We start from the raw sequence: 24,366 nt of genomic DNA, 5'->3' as shown, positions 1-24,366 counted from the left end.
CTCCCTCCTCTTCATTCCTTTCTTCCTTCCCTCCCTCCCTCCCTTCTCTCCCTTCTTTCCTTCCCTCCCTCCCTCCTCTCCATTCCTTCCTTCCTTCCCTCCCTCCCTCCTCTCCATTCCTTCCTTCCTTCCCTCCCTCCTCTCCATTCCTTCCTTCCCTCCCTCCTCTCCATTCCTTCCTTCCCTCCCTCCTCTTCATTCCTTTCTTCCTTCCCTCCCTCCCTCCCTTCTCTCCCTTCTTTCCTTCCCTCCCTCCCTCCTCTCCATTCCTTCCTTCCTTCCTTCCCTCCTCTCCATTCCTTCCTTCCCTCCTTCCCTCCCTCCCTCCCTCCCTCCCTCCCTCCCTCCCTCCCTCCCTCTATAAGGTCAGCTACAGCAGCTTTGGGTTTTGAAGAAACTGGCACAACTGACTGACACAAACTAACACAACGTGTGTGTGTGTGTGTGTGTGTGTGTAGAAGGGGTGCCCATTGACCTAACCTCAGTTCTCTTTTCCTCACAGATTTCCGAAGGCCCATTGGAGGGAGCGTTGCAGAGCGGGGCCACCAAAACCCCAGTGCCTCCCCACACCTTGGCCCTCTACCAGCAGCAGATCCCCCTGGCCCAGGAGGAGGAGGAAGAGGAGGAGGAGGAGGAGGAGGAGGAGGCCGCGCCCAGCAAACTGCCCCCATCGGAGAAGGAGCCCCCCCTTTGCTCCAGCAACAGCCCTCGGGCAGAGGCAGAGAAAGAGGGTGAGGGCACTTGGGGGTGTAAGGGGGGGCTGCGGAGGGATGAAGCAGGAGGGAGGGAGAGAGAAGAGAAGTTAGAAGAAAGGGTGAAAAAGAGGAAGGAAGTAGAGAGGAATGTGAAGAAGGGGAAGGGAGAGGGAGGGGAGGAAGGGAGGGAGGAAAACTAGTGGAGGGGGAGAGAGGAAAGAAGTTGGAAGGAAGAAGGAAGGGTGGAAAGGGGAAGGAGGTAAAGAGAAGGAAGGAAGGTTGGAGTGGGAGAGGAAAGAAGTTAGAAGGAAGAACAAAGGGTAAAAAAGAGGAAGGAAGTAAAGAGCGGGAGGGGAAGGAGGAAAGGAAAGGAAGAGGAAAGGAAGGAAAAAGTGGAGGGAGAGAGGAAAGAAGTTAGAAGAGGGAAAGGTGAGAAAGAGGAAGGAAGTGGAGAGGGTGGGGAAGAAGGGAAGGAAATTTAGTAGAGAGAAAGAAGTGATAAGAAAGGAGGAAGGGTGAATAAAAGGAAGGAAGGAAAGAGAAGGGAAGGGGAAAAAAGAAGCAGAGGGGAAGGGAAGGAAGGGAGGAAAGGAACTCTCCCAGCTTCTCAGGCAGTAAAAAGAGACAACTTGAGAGTTGAACTTTCAGACTTAAAGATGGTTCGGGAACTCTCAACATAGGAATCATCTCCCCCTCCTCCCTCCTCTCCTCCTCCTCTTCCTTCCCTCCCCCTCCCTCCCCCCCTTCCCCTCCTCCTTCACTCCCTCCTCCTCCCTTCCCCCCCTTCTCCCCTCCCCCTCCGCCCTTCCCTCCTCCTTCCTTCCTTCCCTCCCCCTCCCTCCTCTCCTTCCCCTCCCCCTCTTCCCCTCCTCCTTCCCTCCCCCCTCCTCCCCTTTCCACACCCCTTCCTCCCCCTCCCTCTCTCTCTCCCCCTCCCATTCCCCTCCCTCTCCTCCCCCTCCTTCCGCGAAGCTGCGTTTTGGACAGACCTGGGACAGTTGGCCTTCCTTCTCTTTGGGGCATTCTGCTTCAGTACAAGCTGTGCACTTCCTCTCGATTTAGCCCCCCCGCCCCCGCCCCCCCCCCCTTCGGAGCAGGGCTGCCTGGCCAAGAAAACCCATTTGGATGACAGATCTCCTCCACCGCCATCTCCCTCACTCCGATTCCAGGGCTTTGGCAAACGGCAGCAGTCCCCTCCTGTTGCTTTTCCCAAGGGGGGGCTTTGAGTTACGGCTCTTCTTTAACGTAGGTGGGAAGGGAATTGGGGGAGGGGGGGAGGAAAACCAGAATAAAATCAACCCTGGTTGAAACTTCAAAGCAGGTTCCTTCTTCCCTGCCTTTCCCTCTCTTCATCCAAGCATTTAGAAGAATTTACAGATTAAGAGTGGGAAGGACTCTCAGGTCATCTAGTCCAACCCCCCCCCCCCCCCCAACAGAAGACCTCACACCATTCCTGACAGATGGCAGTTCAGCCTTTTCTTGAAAGTCTCAAATGATGAAGCTCCCACAACTTCTGAAGGCAACTTCTGTTCCACGGGTTGATTGCTTTCATTGTCAAAAAAGTTCACCTTATTTCTAAGTTGAATCTCTCCTTGGCCAGTTTCCATCCATTATTCCTTGTCTGGACTTCGGAGGCTCTGGAAAACAGGCTGACCCCCTCCTCTCTGTGGCAGCCCCTCCAATATTGGAAGACTTCTATCCTGTCTCCCCTGGTCCTTCTCTTCACTAGACTAGCCAGGTCCAGTTCCTGTAACTATTCATTGTATGTTTTAGCCTCCAGGCCTTTGATCATCTTAGATAGATTCGGATTAACAGAGTTGGAAGGGACCTTGTAGGTCATCTAGTCCAAGCAGGAGACCCTACCCCATTTCTGACAAATGCCAGTCCAGTCTCTTCTTGAAAGCCTCCAGGGATGAAGCTCCCACAACTTCCGAAGGCAACTTCTCTTCCATGGGTTGATTGCTCTCACTGTTAGAAATTTTCTCCTTATTTCCAGGTTGAATCTCTCCTTGTTCAGTTTCCATCCATTATTCCTTCTCTGGTCTTCGCTTTTGAAAATAGCCTGACCCCCTCCTCTCTGTGGCAGCCCCTCAAATATTGGAAGGCTTCTATCTTGTCTCTCTTGGTCCTTCTCTTCACTAGACTAGCCATGCCCGGTTCCTGCAACCGTTCTTCCTACGTTTTAGCCTCCAGTCCCCTCATCATCCTTGCAAATGGATCCTCTCTGTTTGACGAAAGCTTGGAGGGCCACCTGTCTTGACTCCAGATCTCTCCAGTGGTGTAAGCCCCCCCCCCCCACTTCCATAGACCCTACCTGGGCCTGGTCTTCACCATCTCTGCAGGAGATTACAATGGAGGCTAGAGATTCTTTTCCTGCAGATGTCTTCCTCTTCAGCTTTGCAGTTCCCCAACCTGCCTTCTTTCCTGCTGTCCTTGGGAAGCAGCATAAAACCCCCAACTTCACACGGTAAATCACCAAAGAATTCAATTTAGAGTCCGCTCTCTCCAAAGCTACGAGGCAGCTGCCTTCCCAAGAGTGGAAGCAGAGGTTCTACCAGATGCAGCTGTCCGAGGCTTCTTCCCTCACCCTCCCTTTGTCCTGGGGGTTTCGGTCGGGACGTTTGCAGCTCCCCTTTGGTGTGGTGGTCAAAGGGGTGGGCTGGGAGCGAGGGGACAGGGAGGTCCAGGGCCTGGTCTTGGGCAGGGAGCCAGCTGGGTGGAAAGCCATTTCCTCTCTCAGCCCTCAGAAAGGACAGTAGTTCTGGCAAAGTTGTCAAGAAGACTGCACGGGTGGTATGTCCATGGGGTCTCCAGGAGTCAAGATTCCCTCAAAGACAGACAGATCTATCTGTCTTTCCACCGTCCGTTCGTCTGTCCATCCATCCATCTGTCTATCTCTCTCTCATCTCTCTTGTCCTGCCCTGTGTGGTCTATTTATCTTGTCTGTCTGCCTACCTGCCTGCCTGTCTATCAATCTTATCTAATCCATCCATCCATCCATCCATCCATCCATCCATCTAGCTATTATCTATCTATCTATCTATCTCTCTCTCTCTCTCTCTCTCTCTCTCTCTCTCTCTCTCTCTATCTATCTATCTATCTATCTATCTATCTATCTATCTATCTATCTATCTATCTATCCAGCTATCTATCTATCTATCTATCTATCTATCTATCTATCTATCTATCTATCTATCATGTATCACACACACTCTCTCTCTACCTACCTACATCTATCCATCCATCCATCCATCCATCCATCCATCCATCCATCCATCCATCCATCCATCCATCTATCTATCTATCTATCTATCTATCTATCTATCTATCTATCTATCATGTATCACACACACTCTCTCTCTACCTACCTACATCCATCCATCCATCCATCCATCCATCCATCCACCCACCCACCCACCCACCCACCCACCCACCCACCCACCTACCTACCTACCTACCTACCTACCTACCTACCTATCATGTATCACACACTCTCTCTCTCTACCGACCTACATCCATCCATCCATCCATCCATCCATCCATCTATTATCTATCTTTCTATCTTTCTATCTATCTATCATGTATCACACACACTCTCACTCTACCTACCTACATCTATCTATCATCTATCCATCCATCCATCCATCCATCCATCCATCCATCCATCCATCCATTATCTATCTTTCTATCTTTCTATCATCTATCCATCCATCCACCCCTACATTCATCCATCCTTCCATTTTTCTTCCATCCATTCTTCTTCCATCCCACCCATCTCCCTCCCTCCCTCCCTCCTCCCTCCCTTCCCCCATCCCCATCTGTCAAAATGCACAGCCTTCCCCATACAGCCATTCTGACGTCCGCTTCTCTTGCTGTTTCTCTCTCCTGGTAGAAAAACCGGTGCTTTTCAACCCCCTTCCCCCCGATGGACAGAAGCCGGCTGGAGAAGCCGTCGCCACAACCTGCTGGCCACCAGTCCTCCCCTACCAAGGCTCCTCCCGGGATGTCATCCGCACCTCCCCGCACACCGAGTCTCACGCATTTCAGTATAACCCTTCGGGTGAGTCCAGCTCTTGGCTCTTAGGAGGGTGGCTTGACCATCCAGTCAAGTGGGTTGTAATCTGGAGACTGGGTGGAAGGATGGCCAAATCGAGCCTGTAAGGAGGCTAAAAAATTCTGGAAAAAGATCAAAAATTGGCTGGAGGCAATAACGGGGGTTAAAATAGAATGGAAACCTGAAATCATCTTATTAGGAATAATGTCTGCGAAATACAAAAAAGAAATCCAGTATTTAATACTGCATATAATAACGGCGGCAAGGATTGCCCTTGCCCAGAAATGGAAAAACAAACTAACTCCAAGCGAAGATGAAATAATAAGAAAGGTTATGGATTGTGCTGAAATGGACAAGCTAACTAAAGAAATTCAGGGAAAAGAAGAATCAGAATTCTACCAGATATGGGATAAATGGTATAGGTGGATGGAGGAAAGAAACAAGAATCAATGAAGGAAGGTAACAAAACTCAAAAATAATAGTTATGAGTAGAATAAGAAAGTTAAGAATGGTGAAATCCAAATGAAATACAATTGAATGGGAAATAATATAAGGTGAGCGCTATCGATTGATAATTGCTACTAGAAAGAAGAGGAAGCTCCTGTTTGTATTGCATTGTGCAAATGTGTTGTACGTCTAAGTTTTGTGTGTGTGTATTTTACATGTTTGTTAATAAAATTGAAAAATTGGGGGAAAAAAATAATTCCAGATCCAGGAGCAGAATTAGGGCCGTAAAAGAGCCAATCTCCTGGGAGGGTTCGGCGTTTTTTTGGCTCAGAGGGACACACAAGGGCTGCCGACAGTCATGAGTTATTTGGGGTTGCGAACGTTCAAACTCCAAGTTCCTCATAATCAAGCAGGCTGATCTTTCTTAGAAGAACTGAGTTCAAATCCCTCTCGCGTGGCCTTAAAACTCTCAATCTCTGCCTCTCTCTTTCTCTCCACAGCAGCTCATCCCGTCTCCTTAAACGCTCACGAAAGTTCTCGGACTGGCCCGCCAAGGTTGCCCGCCATCTCCAATCCTCCTCCTCTGATCTCCAACAAGCACCCCTCGGTTCTGGAAAGAACGCCTGGCTGCATCTCCCAGGTAAAGGTGTACCCCAGCCTTCCGAGACTGTCCCACTAACCCAGGGGTGTCAAACTCGATATCGTTGAGGGCCGCATCAGGGTTGGGTTTGACCTCGTGGGGCTGCAGGGGCTCAGTGCAGTGTTCAGCTTGACGTCACTTGGGTTGGGGGCACCTGTGGTGGCTAAGTGCTAAGCAGGACTCCCCTCAGACCCTCCCTCCCTCTCATTATAATCTTCTTCCTTCCTTCCTCCTTTTTTCCCTTCATTCTCCTTTCTTTTTCTTTCCCCTTTCCTTATTTTTCTTTCCTTCTTCTTTTTTCCCTTCATTCTCCTTTCTTCTTCCTTCCCCTTTCCTTATTTTTCCTTCCTTCCCCTTATTTTCTTTCCTTCTTCTTTTTTTCCCTTCCTTCTCCTTTCTTCTTCCTTCCCCTTTCCTTATTTTTCTTTCCTTCCTTCTTCCTTCCTTCTTCTTTTACTTCCTTCTCCTTTCTTCTTCCTTCTCCTCTTTCCTTATTTTTCCTTCTTCCCTCTCTTCCCATCTTCCCTTCTTTTTTTCCTCTTTCCCCTTTCCCTTCCTCCTTTCCTGTCCCTTCTTGCATGCTCAAGTACAAAAGGCGAAACGATTCTCTTCGGGTTTTTTTTTTTATAGTTTGTTTTGCTAGCCTTCTGTCAGCTGGCAGAGGGCTACAGAAGGCCGTAGGGGCCGAAAATGGAGCGGGGGTGGTGGGGCTGCGCAGAGGCACTGTAGGCTGTTCCTCTGCTGTTTCCATGGTGGCCCTGTGGGTCAGATTTAAGCACCCCTGGGCCGAATCCAGCATGCAGGGCTGGAGTTTGACACCCCTGCACTGCCCGGTAGATCAAGAGGAAGAATGAAAGCATGCTCCAGAGCGTGACTGCTATCATGCTTGGTTTGTTGCCGTCCCCCCCAATAACTAATATTCTTTGGTGGATCTTCCAGGGGGTCCCTCTGCAGCTCCACGGTCCGTTCAGTTTGGAGCACGCCAAAGTCTCCATCGGTTCCATCGCTGTGCCTTTGACGATGGACCCCAAGAAGTTGGGTAAGATCACCCGACAGGGTGGTGAGGATGTTCTCAGAGCCACAGCTGGCCGGAGAAGGGGAGGATCCGGTTGGGACACTAAGCCACGCTGAGACCCCGCTAGTCGTCCAAGCAGTTTCTTCTGCTGCTCCTTTGACAGTAAAGTCAAGGTGGAAACGTTCTTGTTTTCCAGTGCCGTTTCCCGGAGTGAAGCAAGAGCAGCTTTCTCCTCGAAGCCAAGCGTGTCAGCCGGAAAGCTCTGTGGTGGTGCAGACGTCGCAGGAGAGCTCGGTTCTTCGCGGTAAGCCTCTTGTCCTGTGGAAGCCTGTAAGGGTAGGGAGAGAAGGGAATGTAGAATAAAATGAAGAACAGAATAGAATGGAATGGAATAGAACAGAAATATAGAATAGAATAGAATAGAATAGAACAGAACAGAAGAATAGAACAGAACAGAACAGAACAGAAGAATAGAACAGAATAGAATAGAATAGAATGGAATGGAATGGAATGGAATGGAATGGAATGGAAGAAAGGATAGGATAGGATAGAATAGAAGAATAGAATAGAAAAATAGGATAGAATAGAACAGAACAGAAGAGAAGAATAGAACAGAACAGAACAGAAGAATAGAATAGAATGGAATAGAATGGAATGGAAGAAAGGATAGGATAGGATAGAATAGAAGAATAGAATAGAAAAATAGGATAGAATAGAATAGAACAGAACAGAAGAATAGAACAGAACAGAACAGAAGAATAGAATAGAATGGAATGGAATAGAATGGAATGGAAGAAAGGATAGGATAGGATAGGATAGGATAGAAGAATAGAATAGAAAAAATAGGATAGAATAGAATAGAATAGAAGAACAGAATAGAATACAATTGAATAGAATAGAAGAATAGAATATAAATATAGAATAGAATAGAAGAAAAGAAAAGAACAGGAAAGGATAGGATAGAATAGAAGAATAGAATAGAAGAACAGAATAGAATAGAAGAATAGAATGGAAATATAGAATAGAATAGAATAGAAGAACAGAATAGAATAGAAGAATAGAACAGGAAAGGATAGAATAGAATAGAAGAATAGGGTAGAAGAATAGGATAGAATAGAATAGAAATAGAAGGGAGGGAAAGTAAGAGTAGGAGAGAGGGTAAGAAGGAGGAAAAGAGAGGAGGAGTGGGGGAAAGAGGGAAAGGAAGAAAGAAAGGATAAAGTAGAGGAAGTAAGGAAGGGAAATAAGAATAGGAGAGAAGGTAAGAAGGAGGAGAAGAGAGGAGGACTGGGGAAAAGAGAGGGGAAGAAGAAAGGAGGAAGGAGAAGTAAGGGTGGGAAAGTAAGAGTAGGAGAGAGGGTAAGAAGGAGGAGAAGAGAGGAGGAGTGGGGAAAAGAGAGGAGAAGAAGAAAGGAAGGCGAGGAGGAAAGAAGAAGGTAAATAGGGGAGGTTGAGAAGAAGGAAGGAGCAATAAGATGGAGGCATGGGATGGGGAGAAAGTGACCCAAACTGTATTATATACAGTATATATATTTGTAAAAATAATTATAGAGACTAATGATAAAGAGGCAAATGTTAAATAGCAATTATAAGAATGTATATTTGGGAATGAATTTGTAAGGGAAAAATTAAAAAAAAAACTTTAGTTCATGACTGGTCTAAGCCATCGGGAGAAGCTCTGCAACCCTTAGAAGCAGCGCTGGAAGGTTGGTGACAAACAGTACATGATTTTTGAAACTATTGGCACTTCTTGTTGGATGTTCCCTGCAGGTACCTCTTTGTCAGGAGGAAGCATCCTTAAAGGGATTCCCAGCACAAGACCATCCTCGGAATCTACCATCACATATCGGGGTTCCATCACACATGTAAGTCTTCTCTTGGGGCGGGCGGGTGGGGGAGGGGCTTTTCTAGGAGTGCACCAGAAGTGGATTAGAAGTGTCTGGGTGATGAGAAGAACCTGTGGTGGAGAATGTTCTGAAAGGTGTTGTTGAAGATTGATGAGGGCACAAAAAGGTGAAGAAGATCTTGGATGGTTAATACCTCCTAAATACCTTTGGCTGGCCTTGAAGCCAACTATTTTGTCCTAGATGATGAAGAAGACCTGAGATAGTTAACACCTTCTAAACAACTTTAGTTGGCCTTGAAACCAACTATATTGTCCTAGATGATGAAGAAGATCTGAGATAGTTAACACCTTCTAAACAACTTTGGTTGGCCTTGAACCCAACTATATTGTCCTAGATGAAGAAGAAGACCTGAGATGGTTAACACCTTCTAAACAACTTTGGTTGGCCTTGAAACCAACCATATTGTCCTAGATGAAGAAGAAGACCTGGGATGGTTATTACCTTCTAAACAACTTTGGTTGGCCTTGAACCCAACCATATTGTCCTAGATGAAGAAGAAGACCTGGGATGGTTATTACCTTCTAAATAACTTTGGTTGGCCTTGAAACCAACCATATTGTCCTAGATGAAGAAGAAGACCTGGGATGGTTATTACCTTCTAAACAACTTTTGTTGGCCTTGAAGCCAACTATATTGTCCTAGATGAAGAAGAAGACCTGGGATGGTTATTACCTTCTAAATAACTTTGGTTGGCCTTGAAGCCAACCATATTGCCCTAGATGATGAAGACCTGGGATGGTTATTACCTTCTAAATAACTTTGGTTGGCCTTGAAACCAACCATATTGTCCTAGATGATGAAGAAGACCTGAGATGGTTAATATCTTCTAAACAACTTTGGTTGGCCTTGAAACCAACCATATTGTCCTAGATGAAGAAGAAGACCTGAGATGGTTAATACCGTCTAAATAACTTTGGTTGGCCTTGAAACCAACCATATTGTCCTAGTGAAGAAGAAGTCCTGGGATGGTTATTACCTTCTAAATAACTTTGGTTGGTCTTGAAGCCAACCATATTGTCCTAGATGATGAAGAAGACCTGGGATGGTTATTACCTTCTAAATAACTTTGGTTGGCCTTGAACCCAACTATATTGTCCTAGAAGATGAAGAAGACCTGGGATGGTTATTGCCTTCTAAATAACTTTGGTTGGCCTTGAAGAAGAACTAGGACGGTTAACACCTTCTAAAGACTTTTGGCTGGCCTTGAAAGCAATCATATCAACCAGGAATGGCCCAGGAGGGACTCAACCCAGGCTCAGAATGTGGTCTTTGGCGGGTGGAAAAGATGAGTTGTATCTCTTCCTTAGGAAATGTGAACTGCGATTTGTAATCCCTCGAGCTCTTTCCAGACATTTTCCTTGGTGTGGACATCCCCAGGCATGCAGAGAGAGGGAGAGAGAGGGAGGGAGAGAGAGAGAGAGAGAAGAATTCGTGGTTCCCATCAATCAGCACTAGAGACAGAAGGCTTGCCAAATGGGTGATGGCTTTGAACTCTCTCCAGTTATTGCTTTCTCTGGAAACGAAGCAGAGGGAATTAATTTTTTTTTCCCTTTTGGATTTGGTTTTTAAATTCCCTTTTTTTTTCTCCTCCTCCCTGGCTGATGTTCAGATCTTTAAAGATACATTATGAGAACGCTGGCGTTCTCAGCTCGTTTCCTTGGAAAAATAAACCCAGGGTTCCAGCTGCCATCAGAGAGTTTTGAAGGAGGAAGGATTTGCTGGAGAAGAGCCTTATGCTGGGAACGATCAAGGGCAAAATATGAAGGAGACGACTGAGAACGAGGTGACTGGATGGAGTCACTGAAGCAGTGGGCCTGAGCTCAAATGGGCTCCAGAGGATGGTAGAGGACAGGAAGGTCTGGAGGAACGTTGTCCGTGAGGTCGCAATGGGTCAGACACAACTTCACAACTAACAACAAGAACAACAACAGCAGGTTGCTGAAATAAGTCCTTTTTCACTAGGGCATTCCATTTAAGCAGGTAGCTTGGAGAGTGGGGGAAGAAAATTAAAACGTTTTCAGCTCAAGGGATGTTGGTTAAAAGTTCTTCGCTACCCTCGAAATATTCATGTGTGCTGCTGCTTGGGGATTTTTATCCTCGCCTGCCTCTTGCTACGTTCCAAATGTTGGATGAGTTGAAAATATTATTTTCCTGTTGTTAGGATCTGGTTTCCAATGCAGTCGTTTTCTAATGAAGACTTTTAAAGACTTTGTTAGTGTTGTTTTTGTTTGATTGGTGTGCCCTGCCCAAATTCTGGCAACCCTGCAAGGGGCAACTATATAAATTTAATGAATAGAATAGAATAAAGATAAGAATAGAGATTAGAATAAAGAATAGAATAGAATTGAACAGAATAGGAGATAAGAATAGAATAGGAGATAAGAATAGAATAGATATTAGAATAGAGTATAGAATAGAATAGAATAGAGATTAGAATAAAGAATAGAATAGAACAGAATAGGAGATAAGAATAGAATAGATATTAGAATAGAGTATAGAATAGAATAGAATAGAGAAGAATAGAGATTAGAATAAAGAATAGAATTGAATAGAACAGAATAGGAGATAAGAATAGAATAGGAGATAAGAATAGAATAGATATTAGAATAGAGTATAGAATAGAATAGAATAGAGAAGAATAGAGATTAGAATAAAGAATAGAATTGAATAGAACAGAATAGGAGATAAGAATAGAATAGATATTAGAATAGAGTATAGAATAGAATAGAATAGAGAAGAATAGAGATTAGAATAAGGAATAGAATAGAATAGGAGATAAGAATAGATAGATATTAGAATAGAGTATAGAATAGAATATAATAGAATAGAATAGAGATAATAGAGATTAGAATAGGGAATAGAATAGAACAGAACAGAACAGAAGGTAAGAATGGAATAGATATTAGAACAGAGTATAGAATAGAATAGAATAGAATAGAATAGAATAGAATAGAGATAATAGAGATTAGAATAGGGAATAGAATAGAACAGAACAGAACAGAAGGTAAGAATGGAATAGATATTAGAATAGAGTAGAGTAGAGAATAGAATAGAAAATAGAAATGGAATGGAATGGAATAGAATAGAATAGAGATTAGAATAGGGAATGGAATAGAATGGAATAAGAATAGAATTAAGTATAGAATGGTCTCTATTGGTCAATTGTGATTGGACACACAAGGAATTTGTCTTTGGTGCATATGCTCTCAGTGTACATAAGAAAAATAAAATAGAATACATTCATCAAGAATCATGATACAACACTTAATAATAGTCATAGGGTACAATTAATGAATTAATAAATCCGCAAAGATTGCAGGGTTAGCCTAAGCAGAAAGGGACAGAACTCGACGATGTTTCTCTACTATCCCTGGAAAAAAAATTTAAAATGTGAGAGGATTGCCATATGTGTCATCCCAGAATCTTTAATTAATGGTGAGCATCGCTTTCCAATTACCGGCTCAGATAGCATCAGATAGGAGGGCCGGTTTCCTGTCTTAAGATACAGAATAATAAGATAATTCAGAACTTATCTGGGACTTCTGCAGACATCGCGGCAAACTGTCTGTTGCATCCAAAATTAATCCTGTGGAGGCCTTTTTTAAAAAAATTAACCCTTCCCTCCCAGGGATTTTAATCTCATTTATGACAGTTTACGTCAATTTTTATTGGGATGCAAAACGGATCCTTGGCCTTCAGTCCCGTCGTTTGCACGGTCGTGCAAATCCTCACCTGGGCATCCGTGTGCGGCATTGGCGTGCATCGTGATGCCACCGACACACAAAATGCTGCCACGGAGAGGAGGGGGTCAAGCTATTCTCCAAAGCACCCAAAGGCCAGATAAGGAATAATGGATGGAAAGTGGACAAGGAGAGATTCAACCTGGAAATAAGGAGGAATTTCCTGACAGTGAGAACAATCCACCCATGGAACAGAAGTTGCCTTCAGAAGTTGTGGGAGCTTCATCCCTGGAGGCTTTCAAGAAGAGATTGGATGGTGTCAACAATGGTGAAGTGTCTCCTGCTTGGGCAGGAGGTTGTACTAGATGACCTACAAGGTCCCTTCCAACTCTGTTTATCTGTATCAGTGCTGGTGGAACTTTGCATTGATTTCCATCCTGGCTAAAAATCAAGACCGAACGATTCACCAGGAGCATGGGCTTTGGGAAGAAGGCACAACCTCCCCCTGTCCCTGTCCGTGTGTGACAACTCGCTGCGAGACAAGAGTTACACTAATATGAAAGAAACGGTGGATAATAAAGAACAATTGGCTGTGGCAAGTTGTCCCATTCCCTCCCTTGGAATGGTTGGTTAAACGAAGCTTTGATTTGCCTGCTTTTTCGGAGCAGGGACTTGCCTGAAATCTATGCCTGTGATGGTGCCACCCATGGGGGTGATTTAACTGGGTTTAGCACCCAGCGCATAGGGGTTTGCCGATGGGAATTACCAGCGGTCTCATTTGCAAAGCTTTCAGATCCGTTCACGGTCTGTTGCGTTGCAATAGTTCCCCCTTTGCAAATCCGGGCTGCAGAAGACAGATGTTCCAGAGGGCTCCTTCCCTGAAGCCATCTGATCCATGTTCTCTCTCCTGGGAGCATGTGTGCCGAAGCGTGTTTTGTGTCTTTTAACGCCAAGCCCTTCAATTCAGGTGCTGAAATGGAGGCCTCTCCCTGCCATATTGGTAATGTGGTGCCTCTGCTTTCGTTACGGAGAAACTCCGAGCTGGTCTCTTGGATCGGGATTTTATTGCTCTTTGTATTGGTGCAGGGCATCCTCGTTTGAGTGACCACAATGGAGACTGGCAACTCGGTCATTAAGGGAAGCAATTGCTAAAGGAAACCACACCGGTGCTTATAACCTTACTTCAGCTTTCCTGTTCTTTAGGTAAATGGAATGGGTTGCTTGCAAAGTTACTCGTTGTCACTCTGAGTGGCTGAGAAATGAGGCCATCATTAAATAAGGACTGCCCGGTCTTACTCTCTGGATGGATTGGGTTCTGTCCACTGTCCATGAACTTCAGTTTCTCCTAATAACTTCCAAGCAACTACCCTCCTAACACCCCTTGCCTATGCCCTGGTCCCCAAACCCTGGGTCGCAGCCCGCTAGCGGGCCGCGGCCTATTCAGAATTGGGCCATGAGAGTGGTTGGCTGGAGTGAGTGCACATGTAGTCAACTTGCGCGAGTGACGGGACGGCAGGCCCACCACTTGTGCAAGTCGAACTGCGTGCGTGCATGCCGGCCTATCACTTGTGCAAGGGCTGTCTGTGTGGAGCTCAGGCTGTTTGCCTCACCCCCCCCCCCCCCCACCCAGCTCCGTTTCCGGCTGTCACGGCCTCCTGCAACCCTCTGCCAGCGAAAACGGAGCTTGGGGGGGGGGGGCGCAATTCGGCCTTCCCAAGCTCTGTTTCCGGCTGTGACGGCCTCCTGCAACCCTCTGCCAGCTAAAACAGAGCTCAGGGGGGGGAGAACAATTTGGTCTTACCAAGCTCCGTTTCCGGCTGTGACGGCCTCCTGCAACCCTCTGCCAGCTAAAACGGAGCTCAGAGGGGGGGGGGGCAATTCGGCCTTCCCAAGCTCCATTTCCGTCTGCAACGGCCTCTTGCAGCTCCATTTTCGCTGGCAGAAGCACTGTGGGCCAGTCCTTTGCTCTTTCCAGGGCAGCCCCGTAGGCCACATCTAAGCACACCCCGCAAGCTGGATCCAGGCCTTGAGTTTGACACCCCTGCCTTAAGAGACCAGTAGTGGAATGTGGGAATGAAACTTCTCCAGTGCTACTGAGACATGTGCAGACATGGTGAAGCCATAGCCATAATCTCAACCTACTCCCGCCGCATTTGAATTCTCGAGTGCTACTGGTGGCACGGCTTATCTAGGGCAGTGGCTTTCACTTTTTCTTCACCGTGGACCCCTTTAAATACCTTTGGGGGGGCCACGCACCATGGCCACAGACCTCCAGCACCTGACTCAAGATTGAAAGCACTAGATTGCATCCAATATTTGCAGGTGGGAACCCCTGACCTAAGGCACCAATTGCCAGAAATCAACCCATGCTAACTGTAGCATCATCTAAAATAGGTGCTAAGAGTTAGGATTGCAAAAAGCAGCATTAAAATATATATGGCAGTCTTGCTACCATATATATGGGCTGAGCATGCTTTAGATGTAGGCGCTCTTATCTTTGAGCATATTAGTCCTTATCTCTGGCAGGAGCGCCACCAACCAGTTTGTCATGTGCTTGTCAAGCCTGGTCCTGCAGTTGCATGCAATCGAAAGCTTTTGGGGCCCCACCCAGTCATTTGGGGAACGCGAAATGTTGCTCAGTGGCAAGGCGTGTGCTTGGCGTGCAAAGTAACCCACATCTGATTCCCAGCAATGCCCTAAACATCAAAAGTGTCATTTATCCACCCCTGATCCGTAGAGAATGAATTTTGGGATGGGTTTGGATAGCAACAACACTTAGACTTACCGTATTTTTCGGAGTATAAGACGCACCTTCCCTCCCCCCCCAAAAAAGAGGGTGAAAATCTGGGTGCATCTTATACACGGAATACAGCATTTATAGCCTCCTGAAACTCCGCCCCCTTCACAAAAATGGACATGCATAGCCTTTAGGAGGTTTGTAGAGTGCTCCTGGGGGCTGGGGAAGGCAAATACGAGCAAAAAAGGGCCGTTTTCTGCTTGTTTTTGCCCCCTCCCCCAGCCCCCAGGAGCACTCTACAAGCCTCCTAAAAGCTATGCATGCCCTTTTTTTGGCAAAATATGGACCTGTTATCGCGAAAAATGGGCCATTTTTAGGAGGTCTGCAGAGTGCAAAACCTTTTTGTTTTTAATTTGCCTCTTCAAAATCTTGGTGCATCTTATACTCTGAAAAATACGGTATATACCACTTTTCACAGTGCTTTACAGCCCCTCTCTAAGGGGTTTACAGAGACAGCTGTATGTCCCCCAATAATCTGGGTCCTCATCTTATTGACCTCGGAAGGGTGGAAGCTGCATCAACCTTGAGCCACTCATAATTGAACTGCTGGCAGTGGACAGAGTTAGCCTGCGATGCTGCATTTTAATCACTGCATACCATGGATGTTGGATGGGTGGATGTTGGATGGGTGGATGGATGGAAGGAAGGAAGTAATTAAGGGGAGAAGGAAGAACAGTAACAATAGCAATAGCCCTTAGACCCCGGGTGTCAAACTTGCCATGGGTCAGATGCATGACGTGCCCCCACCCAGTTTAACAAAGGGGGGAGGGAAATCCAAATACGTCACATGACGCCGCCATGATGACGCGAATTTGACACCCCTGCCTTAGACTTATATACTGCTTCACGGTGCTTTACATCCCTCCCTAAGCAGTTTACAGAGTCAGCCTCTTGCCCCCAACAATCTGGCTCCTCATTTTACTCACCTTGGGAGGATGGAAGGCTGAGTCAACCCCATCCTGGTGAGATTCGAACTACCAAATTGCAAGCAGTCAGCAGCCTTCCTTCCTCTCTCCCTCCTTTCTTCTTTCCATGGTGCATAATGGTTGGAATGCAGTACTGCAGGCAAACTCTGCCCATTGCCAGGAGTTCAATCTTGACTGGCTCAAAGTTGACTCAGCCTTCCCTCCTTCCAAGGTGGGTCAAATGTGGACCCATATTGTTGGGGGGAAGAGGCTGACTTTGTAAACTGTTTAGAGAAGGCTGTAAAAGCACTGTGAAGCAGTTTATAAGTCTATTGTTATTCTCCTTCCTTCCTTCCTTCCTTCCTTCCTTCCTTCCTTCCTTCCTTCCTTCCTTCCTTCTTTCCTTCCTTCCTTCCTGGGCACATTGGTTACAATGAAGCATTGCAGGCAAATTCTGCCCACTGCCAACAGTTCGATCCTCACTGGCTCAAGGTTGACTCATCCTTCCATCCTTCCGAGGTGGGTAAAATGAGGAGCCAGATTGTTGGGGTTTGCAATAGGCTGACTCTGTAAACCGCTTAGAGAGGACTGCAAAGCACAGTGAAGCGGCATATAAGTCTTAAGTGCTGTGGCTATGGCTATTTTCTATTATCTGCTCTTCCCATTAAACAAAGCACATTGCCCATCCCAAAACCTGACTTTGCCATCCTGGGTGGCTTTCCTGATCGTTCGACCACCGTCTTCTGCCTGTCGTGTCCCCAGCTGGTATTTAGCTCGACATTATTCCTCCTTTGTCCTGTTTCTTTTCTTGGAACCCATCGCTTGTCCGCCTGGGCCCAGGTTACGCCCGTGTGCCATTCTGCTTTGCTGTTCCCTGCCTTAATTGCTCGTAACGCTGCTAAACCAGGCTCCTGGTCTCTCTCCAAGGGCACCCCAGCTGAAGTGCTGTACAAAGGAACCATTACCAAGGTAATTGGAGAAGACAGCCCCAGCCGAGCGGAGAAGGCAAGAGACGAGGCAATGCCTAAGGGACACGTCATTTACGAGGGGAAGAAAGGACACATCCTGACGTACGATGGTGAGTTGAAGCTCCCTTGGATGGGAATCCCGCTGCCTGGTCGCCCTGCGGGTGGGGAAACCTCACCAGGGGGGTGTTTGGGGGCTCCGTGCTTTGGAGGACAATGCAAGGTTTTAGGAGTGATGGGGGAACTCCTTCAGATGTTTCGGGCAGCCGTTGCTTAGTTGAGCTGGCTCCATCTGCGATGATGAGCTCCTCAACATTGGCTTCCAATCCAACCTAAAGATTGAACTGAGAAGCTGTATATATCCATGTGTTTTAATTTCCTCACAGCCCATCCTGGTGTGCATCATTGGAGAACTTGGATGGACTTCATCCAAATTTGATGTACAGACATTCAATGTAGAGAAAAGTAAAATCTTACACTTAGGCAAGAAAAGCCAAAAGGACACATATAGACTGGGTGAAACCAGGCTTAATAGCAGTTACTGTGAGAGGGATCTTGGAGTCTTAGTGGACAACCAGTTAAATATGAGCCAGCTGTGTGCAGCAGCAATCAAAAAAGCCAATGCAATCCTAAATTGCATTAACAGAGGGATACAATCAAGATCAAGGGAGGTACTGATCCCACTCTATAAAGCCCTAGTAAGACCACACCTCGAATCCTGCATCCAGTTTTGGTCCCCACACTATAAAAAAGATGTTGAGACTCTAGAAAGAGTGCAGAGAAGAGCAACCAGGATGATGGGACTGGAGGCCAAAACATATGAAGAACGGTTGCAAGAACTGGGCATGGCTAGTCTAGTGAAGAGAAGGACCAGGGGAGACACGATAGCAGTCTTCCAGTATTTGAGGGGCTACCACAGAGAGGAGGGGGTCAAGTTGTTTTCCAAAGCACCTGAAGGCCAAACAAGGAATAATGGATGGAAACTGACCAAGGAGAAATTCAACCTTGAAATAAGGAGAAATTTTCTGAGAGTGAGAACAATCCACTCATGGAACAGAAGTTGCCTTCAGAAGTTGTGGAAGCTTCATCATTGAAGGCTTTCAAGAAGAGACTGGAGTGCCATTTGTCAGAAATGGTGTAGGATTTCCTGCTTGGGCAGAGGGGGGTTGGACAAGATGACCTACAACTCTGTTAATCTAATCTAAACTAGGTTTACATTCATCATGGTTTACTTTGGGAGTTTAGTTTAGTTTGTGGAGTCCTTGGTGCTCTCTTGAGTTCAGGGGTTTCGTTAACACTAAGGTGACCTCAACGGTACAAGGCAAATCACGTTGCCTAGTTGAGTACAGATAGTCCTCGACTTACGGCCAGATTTGACCCCAAAAATTTCTGTTGCTAAGCAAGACAGCTGTGAAGTGAATTTTGCCATATCTTGCGACCTTCCTTGCTACGGTTGTTAAGTGAGTCATAGCAATTGTCAATTTAGTAACATGGTGGTTAAGTTTATCTGGCTTCCCCGTTGACTCTGGTTGTCTGAAGGTTGCAAAAGGGGATCACGTGACCCCCCCCCCCCAGGACACTGCAACCGTCATAAATATGAGTCAGTTGTCGAGTGTCTGAATTTTGAAGACCCCCAAGGTTCCTTCCAGCTCTTTTCTATTCGAAATTCTAGTAGGAGATTTAGCTCACAGAGTAATATTTCTCTCCGGACTTGTAGCTCCCCTGTGTGAACTGCACTGCCAGCCTACGAAGGAAAACTTGGTTTACAGGCTGGGACGGCCAGCGCTTAAGGTCAGCATGGATGTCCTCTCTGCCCCTTGGTGACCCATCAGGATTAAGCCGCAGAGTTTGCAGAGTCTCTTTTGTGTCTTCGATCAGACTGCGTCATTTGGGCGCTTGAGGACAGCCGAGAGGGGTGAACAAGGGCGAGAAGCCAATCTTGGATGCCCCGAGGTGCTCCTTCACGCTCGTTGCAAATCACGAGTCCTGTGGGTTGAGCGTCCCTCTGCAAGGACGTGCTTCCCTCCCCATTAGCATTTTTTCCATCCGTTGCATCTTATCTTCACCACAGGGCCAAAGCCGGGCCTTTAGAAAGCCCGTCCCCGTAACGGCTGTTTTGAAGACAAAGGATAGCTCTTTAGATGTAAGATGAGAAGATGGAGTAGATTAGATTGACAGTTGGAAGGGACCTTGTAGGTCATCTAGTCCCCCCCACCCCCACCCCCTGCCCAAGCAAGAGAGCCTACACCATTTCTGACCATTGCTTGCTGAAGGCTTCTGATTGTGAAGTTACGTCTTTCAGGGTTTTCTTGGAATTGCACCTCCTACGTTCTCTTCGAGCGCTGGAAGATGTTGGTGTGGCATGCTAGCTGGGGTGTGTTTATTGATCCTGAACATTAGCAACAGGACTTGGACATATATAACCATCCCTTACAGCCCTCTCTATGGGGTCTCCAGAGTCAGCCTCTTGCCCCCAACAATCTCCGGGCAGTGGGAAGAGTTAGCCTATTCTAACCACTGTGCACCATGGAAAGGAGGGTGGGCGGAAGGAAGGAGGAAGAGCAATAGCCCTTAGACTTGTATAGCACTTTACAGTCCTCTACAGCCCTCTCTGTTTACAGAGTCAGCCTCTTGACCCCAAAAATCTGGGTCCTCATTTTACCCATCTCAGAAGGATGGCAGTCCAGTCTCTTCTTGAAAGTCTCAAGTAACAAAGCCCCCACAACTTCTGAAGGCAACTTCTGTTCCACTGGTTGACTGATCTCATGGTCAGGAAATTCCTCCTTATTTCCAGGTTGAATCTCTCCTGGATCAGTTTCCGTGCACGCTGATTTCAGCTCCCGTTTGGTAACACTGGTTGAGTTTTTGAGAGCTGTTTTCTTCGTGGAGAGCACGGATGATCTCTTGGGGGCTTTCAGCCAGGTCTCCAAGCTCGGTTTACAGACACAACAGAAGCGACTGTTATCTCTCTCTCTCTCTCTCTCCCTCCCTCCGAGTCAAGTCCTCGGGGATCAGATGAGGCATCTTCTCGTGCTTCTGCTTAGCTTTTGTCCCAGAGAACAAGTGTGGAGCGAGAAGGTTCAACCAAGAAATGTTCAGGAGGCCCTTGGCAGAGACAGCCCAGATGTCGGGGAAAATCAGGCGGGGGGTGGGGGGGAATGACCCAGACAAACCGGAGGAAACTTCGGACACAGTTTCTCAACCTTGGCAGCTTCAGGGACTCCAGGAATTCTGATTTCTGGAAGTTGATGTCCCACATGTCTTAAAAGTTGCCAAGGTTGAACAGTGCTGGATTAATAGGATGCTACGGTGCTTTCGTTGTTGCAGGGCAGTGATGGCTAAGCTTTTTGGTGCCGAGTGGCCAAAGCGCATGTGCGTGCGTGCGCAATCCCAAAATGCAATGCAAGCCCCCCCTCCCTCATGCATGTGCCAAGCCCCCCATGAAAGACAGGGAAGGGCTTTTGACTCTACAGGTAGTCCTCACTTACTGACTTCTTCTTCAGCAACCATTCCAAGTTACAACAGCGCTCAACGAGAAGACTTATGGCTGTTACTTGAAGTTGTGGCTGTCACAGTGATGTTTTTCTTCGGAAGCTTAGCCGTTATTCTGGGAAAGGAACGGGGAGACGAAAGTCCTGGATGATCAAGACAGCTGTGACTGTGTGTTCAGATGGGCAGGAAGGGGGGGGAGTTGGGGGGGCATCAGGAGGCGGGAAACGGCCCCCCTGCTGGTGCCTGGATGCCGTGATGATACTTTCCCAATAAAAGGTCTCTAATGAGGCGAGATTTTGCAGCGTCTCCCAGCTGAATTGCAGAAGATTGGGGATTCTTAACGGAATAATGACTCCTCTGCGGAGAAGCGGGAAGAAAATGTTGAGGGAAGCATTTTCTTTTCCTCGCGCCTGTTCCTTCGCCGTAATTGAACCGGAGTCGGCTGGGAGGAGGGGCGCCTCTCTTCTTCGCGCCCTAGAAACACTCGGGAGCAGATGTTCCTTGATGACAGGATGCAGCCATCCCTTTTCTGGTGCGCTCGCACACACGCATAATAAAGACACACACACACACACACACACACACACCCGGTGCTTCAAAACGTGGGGCTGAAGACAGGCTGTGGGGTGTTGGAAGGATGCAGTTTTGAGAGCTCCTTGGTGCCTTCTGAGCCTGCTTGTTTTCTTGCAGACGTTTCGTTACCCAGCTAGGCAACATCATCAGTGCTAGAAGGGAATGGGGTTTGTGGAGTGGCGAAGGAGGAGGAGGAGAGGAGGAGGAGAAGTACTATAGAGTGCTTGATGCTCTCTGAGCCTTCCTTGCAGACCAGGCGTGGGGTTCAGCTGGCGTTACTCCCGGTTCGCTCGGGCAGGTGCTTTACGGGAGAGCGCATGCGCAGTTCAGTGGAAATTGTTCTGCGCATGTGCAGAACTAAAAAAAAAAAAAGATGGCGACCGGGGAACCGGTTTGGGGGCGTGGCCAGCCTGTGTTGCTGCCAGTTCTGGGACCCAGGCCGGCATGCCGTTACCGGTTCAGTCAAACTGGTCCGAACCCGTAAGAACTTACCTCTATTGTTAAGACATTTCGTTACTCGAATTAGACTAGATTAGCACTGATGATGTTACCTTGTTGGGTAGCAAAACGTCTGCAAGAAAGCAAGGAAGCTCAGAGAGCACCAAGGACCCTTCAGTCGTCCTCCTCTTCCTCCTCCTCCTCCTCCCAAAGCCCACTTTCTTCTAGCACTGATGATGTTGTCTAGTTGTATCATGAAACATCTTCAAGGAAAACAGCGAAGCTCAGAAAGCATCACAGACCCCACAGTTGTCCGCCTCTTCTCCACAAACCGCACTCCCTGCTAGCACTGATGATGTTACCTAGTTGGTCACGAAACTTTGGCAAGAAAACAAGCAAGCCCAGAGAGCAGCAGGGACCCCACAGTCTTCCTTCTCCTCTTCTCCTTCTCCACCACTACGCAAACCCCTTTCTCTTCTAGCACTGGTGATGTTAACTAGTCGGGTCATGAAATGTCTGCAAGAAAACCACCAAGCTCAGAGAGCACCAAGGACCCCACAGATTCTCTTCCCCCCCTTCCTCTTCCTCCTCCACACCCTCTTCCTCCATTCCACAAACCCCTTTCCCTTCTACATGGATGATGTTATCTAGAAGGGTCATGAAACGTCTGCAAGAAAACCACCAAGCTCAGAGAGCACCAAGGACCCTTCGTGTCAACCCTTTGCTACAAATATTCTCCTTTATTAGAATACAGGTTTTTTCCCCCCTGTCCCTAGGAGGTTCCTTGCCTGGTTGCTGGAGCCAAGTGACACTATCGGGAAAGGCAGCTGGCTGCCCCAGAGGAGTTTATTCCCTATTTGTTTTATACATGGGGCGCATATGCTCTTCAGTTGTCATAAACTCCGATCCCTCTGCACACCCGACACAGTAAATCGGATTAGAAAGTAGAGCTGTATAAAAATATGCATCGTCACGAAACCCCAGGGCCCACGGATGACAAATCATAAGAGCAGCATGGCTTCATTGCAAGCCAGATGTCCTGTCCTGGGCCAAGCGTGCACACACACACACACACACAAGCACAAATATACAAAGGAGTGTGTTTTGTTTTCTGTACTAAACGAGCTTTGTCCCAAAGGTGCTTTTTCAAGAGGCAACTGCACTTTCTCTATTTTTTTTCCTTGAAGACGTTTCGCTTCTCCTCCAAGAAGTTTCTGATCGTTGCGGGAAATCAATGAACCTTTTCTTCAAACCGCTGGCGGAATCTCTCTTTCAAAGACTCAGACGGGGCAGGGTCCTTCTGAAAACTCTTCGCCTTGACCTTGTAGCAGTGGTGGGATTCAGCCGGTTCGCACCACCTCGGGTTAAACTTTTTGAGCAGTTTGGCTGAACTGGTTGTTGGAAGAAATCATGAGGGCAGAGAACGGGTGGTTAATTCATTTGAATCCCACCATTGCCTTGTAGGCATCTGTGTTCAGAATAAGGGTGTATTTTCCTTTAGCAGCCGGCAAGAGGGTGATTTTCCAGGTCTCTTCCTAGAGTTGTCACTGTTCTCCTTTGGAAGAGGAAGAGGATAGGACAGGACAGAGAATAGAGAGAGAGGATAGGATAGGGAATAGCATAGAATGCAATAGAATAGAATAATAGTATAGCATACCATAGGAAAGAATAGAACAGCATAGCATAAAATAGAATAGAATAGAATGGAAAATAGAATATAAAATAGAATAGAACAGCATAGAATAGAATAGGAAATAGAATAGAATAGGAAATAGAAAAGAACAGCATAGAATAATATAGCATAGAATAGAATAGGAAAAAATAGCATAACATAACATAGAATAGAATAGCATAGCATAGAATAGGAAAGAATAGCATAGCATAGAATAGAATAACTAGAATAGAATAGGAAATAGAATAGAATAGAACAGCATAGCACAGCATGGAACAGAACAGAACAGAATAGGAAAGAATTGGAATAAAATGGAAAACAGAGATGGAAGGGACCTTGGAGGCCTTCTAGTCCAACCCCCTGCTTAGGCAGGAAACCTTACACCATTTCAGCTAAATGTCTCGAGTTTGACAGATTGTGAGGATGGAAGGGGCGCTTGGGCACTGGAGGAGGGTGCATTCTTCCTTCATCGTTCTGCCTCTGGCCTGCCAGTTTATTGCTCCCGATGGCTGACTCTGCAGCTGTGATAAGATCCACCCTTGCTTAAAGCTTCTTGGATGAGAAGCGAAACGTCTTCAAGGAATGACAAAGGAAGTCCAGGTTGGCTCTTGAAAAAAAGCACTTTTGGGACAACCATGACCTGGAGGACGGAGAATCTCCATCGACGGACGAGGCTTGCCCCCACCCCCCAAAAAACAACTGTTGATAGAGACAAATTTTTCTTGCAAAGTTCTTGGTGTCCAGCTTTCACAAGAGTCGCCAATCGAAGGGTCTGAGGAACTGAGTTTGTAGCAGGTTCAGGAGGTTCAAGGCACTTCGTGTGGGTTGTGGTCCGTAGACAACTTGTGTTCGCCTCTCTGTTTAGTTCAGTGCACGGGACTGATGGATGCCTTCCGTGAAGAGTTGTCCACGGACAGCTTGTGTTCGCCGCTCCGTTTTGCTAGAAACAGTCCTTGGTGTCACTTGTTTAGTGGCATGGGATGCCTTCCATGAGGAGTTGTGGTCCACGGACAAATGTGTTCGCCGCTCCGTTTTGCTAGAGACAGTCCTTGGTGTCACTTGTTTAGTGGCGTGGGATGCCTTCCA

The 24,366-nt window shown here is 46.9% G+C and overlaps 1 protein-coding gene across 12 annotated transcripts in view; it reads left to right on the top strand.

Annotated features, from left to right (window-relative positions):
* Positions 1–24,366, top strand: part of NCOR2 (nuclear receptor corepressor 2) — a 213,267-nt gene that overhangs the window by 148,127 nt on the left and 40,774 nt on the right. For all 12 annotated transcript variants that reach the window (XM_081966828.1, XM_081966827.1, XM_081966826.1 and 9 more), the window contains 7 exons: positions 503–731; positions 4,588–4,755; positions 5,697–5,836; positions 6,776–6,875; positions 7,048–7,155; positions 8,622–8,716; positions 17,068–17,218. In XM_081966828.1, coding sequence (XP_081822954.1) covers positions 503–731; positions 4,588–4,755; positions 5,697–5,836; positions 6,776–6,875; positions 7,048–7,155; positions 8,622–8,716; positions 17,068–17,218 — 991 coding nt within the window. The remainder of the gene's footprint in view (positions 1–502; positions 732–4,587; positions 4,756–5,696; positions 5,837–6,775; positions 6,876–7,047; positions 7,156–8,621; positions 8,717–17,067; positions 17,219–24,366) is intronic.

The sequence above is a fragment of the Natrix helvetica genome (assembly GCF_964273705.1).
Source record: "Natrix helvetica genome assembly, chromosome: 14".
NCBI lineage: Eukaryota > Metazoa > Chordata > Lepidosauria > Squamata > Natricidae > Natrix > Natrix helvetica.
Note: the sequence above shows the minus strand (reverse complement) of the source record. Positions and strands in the feature narration are given on the sequence as shown.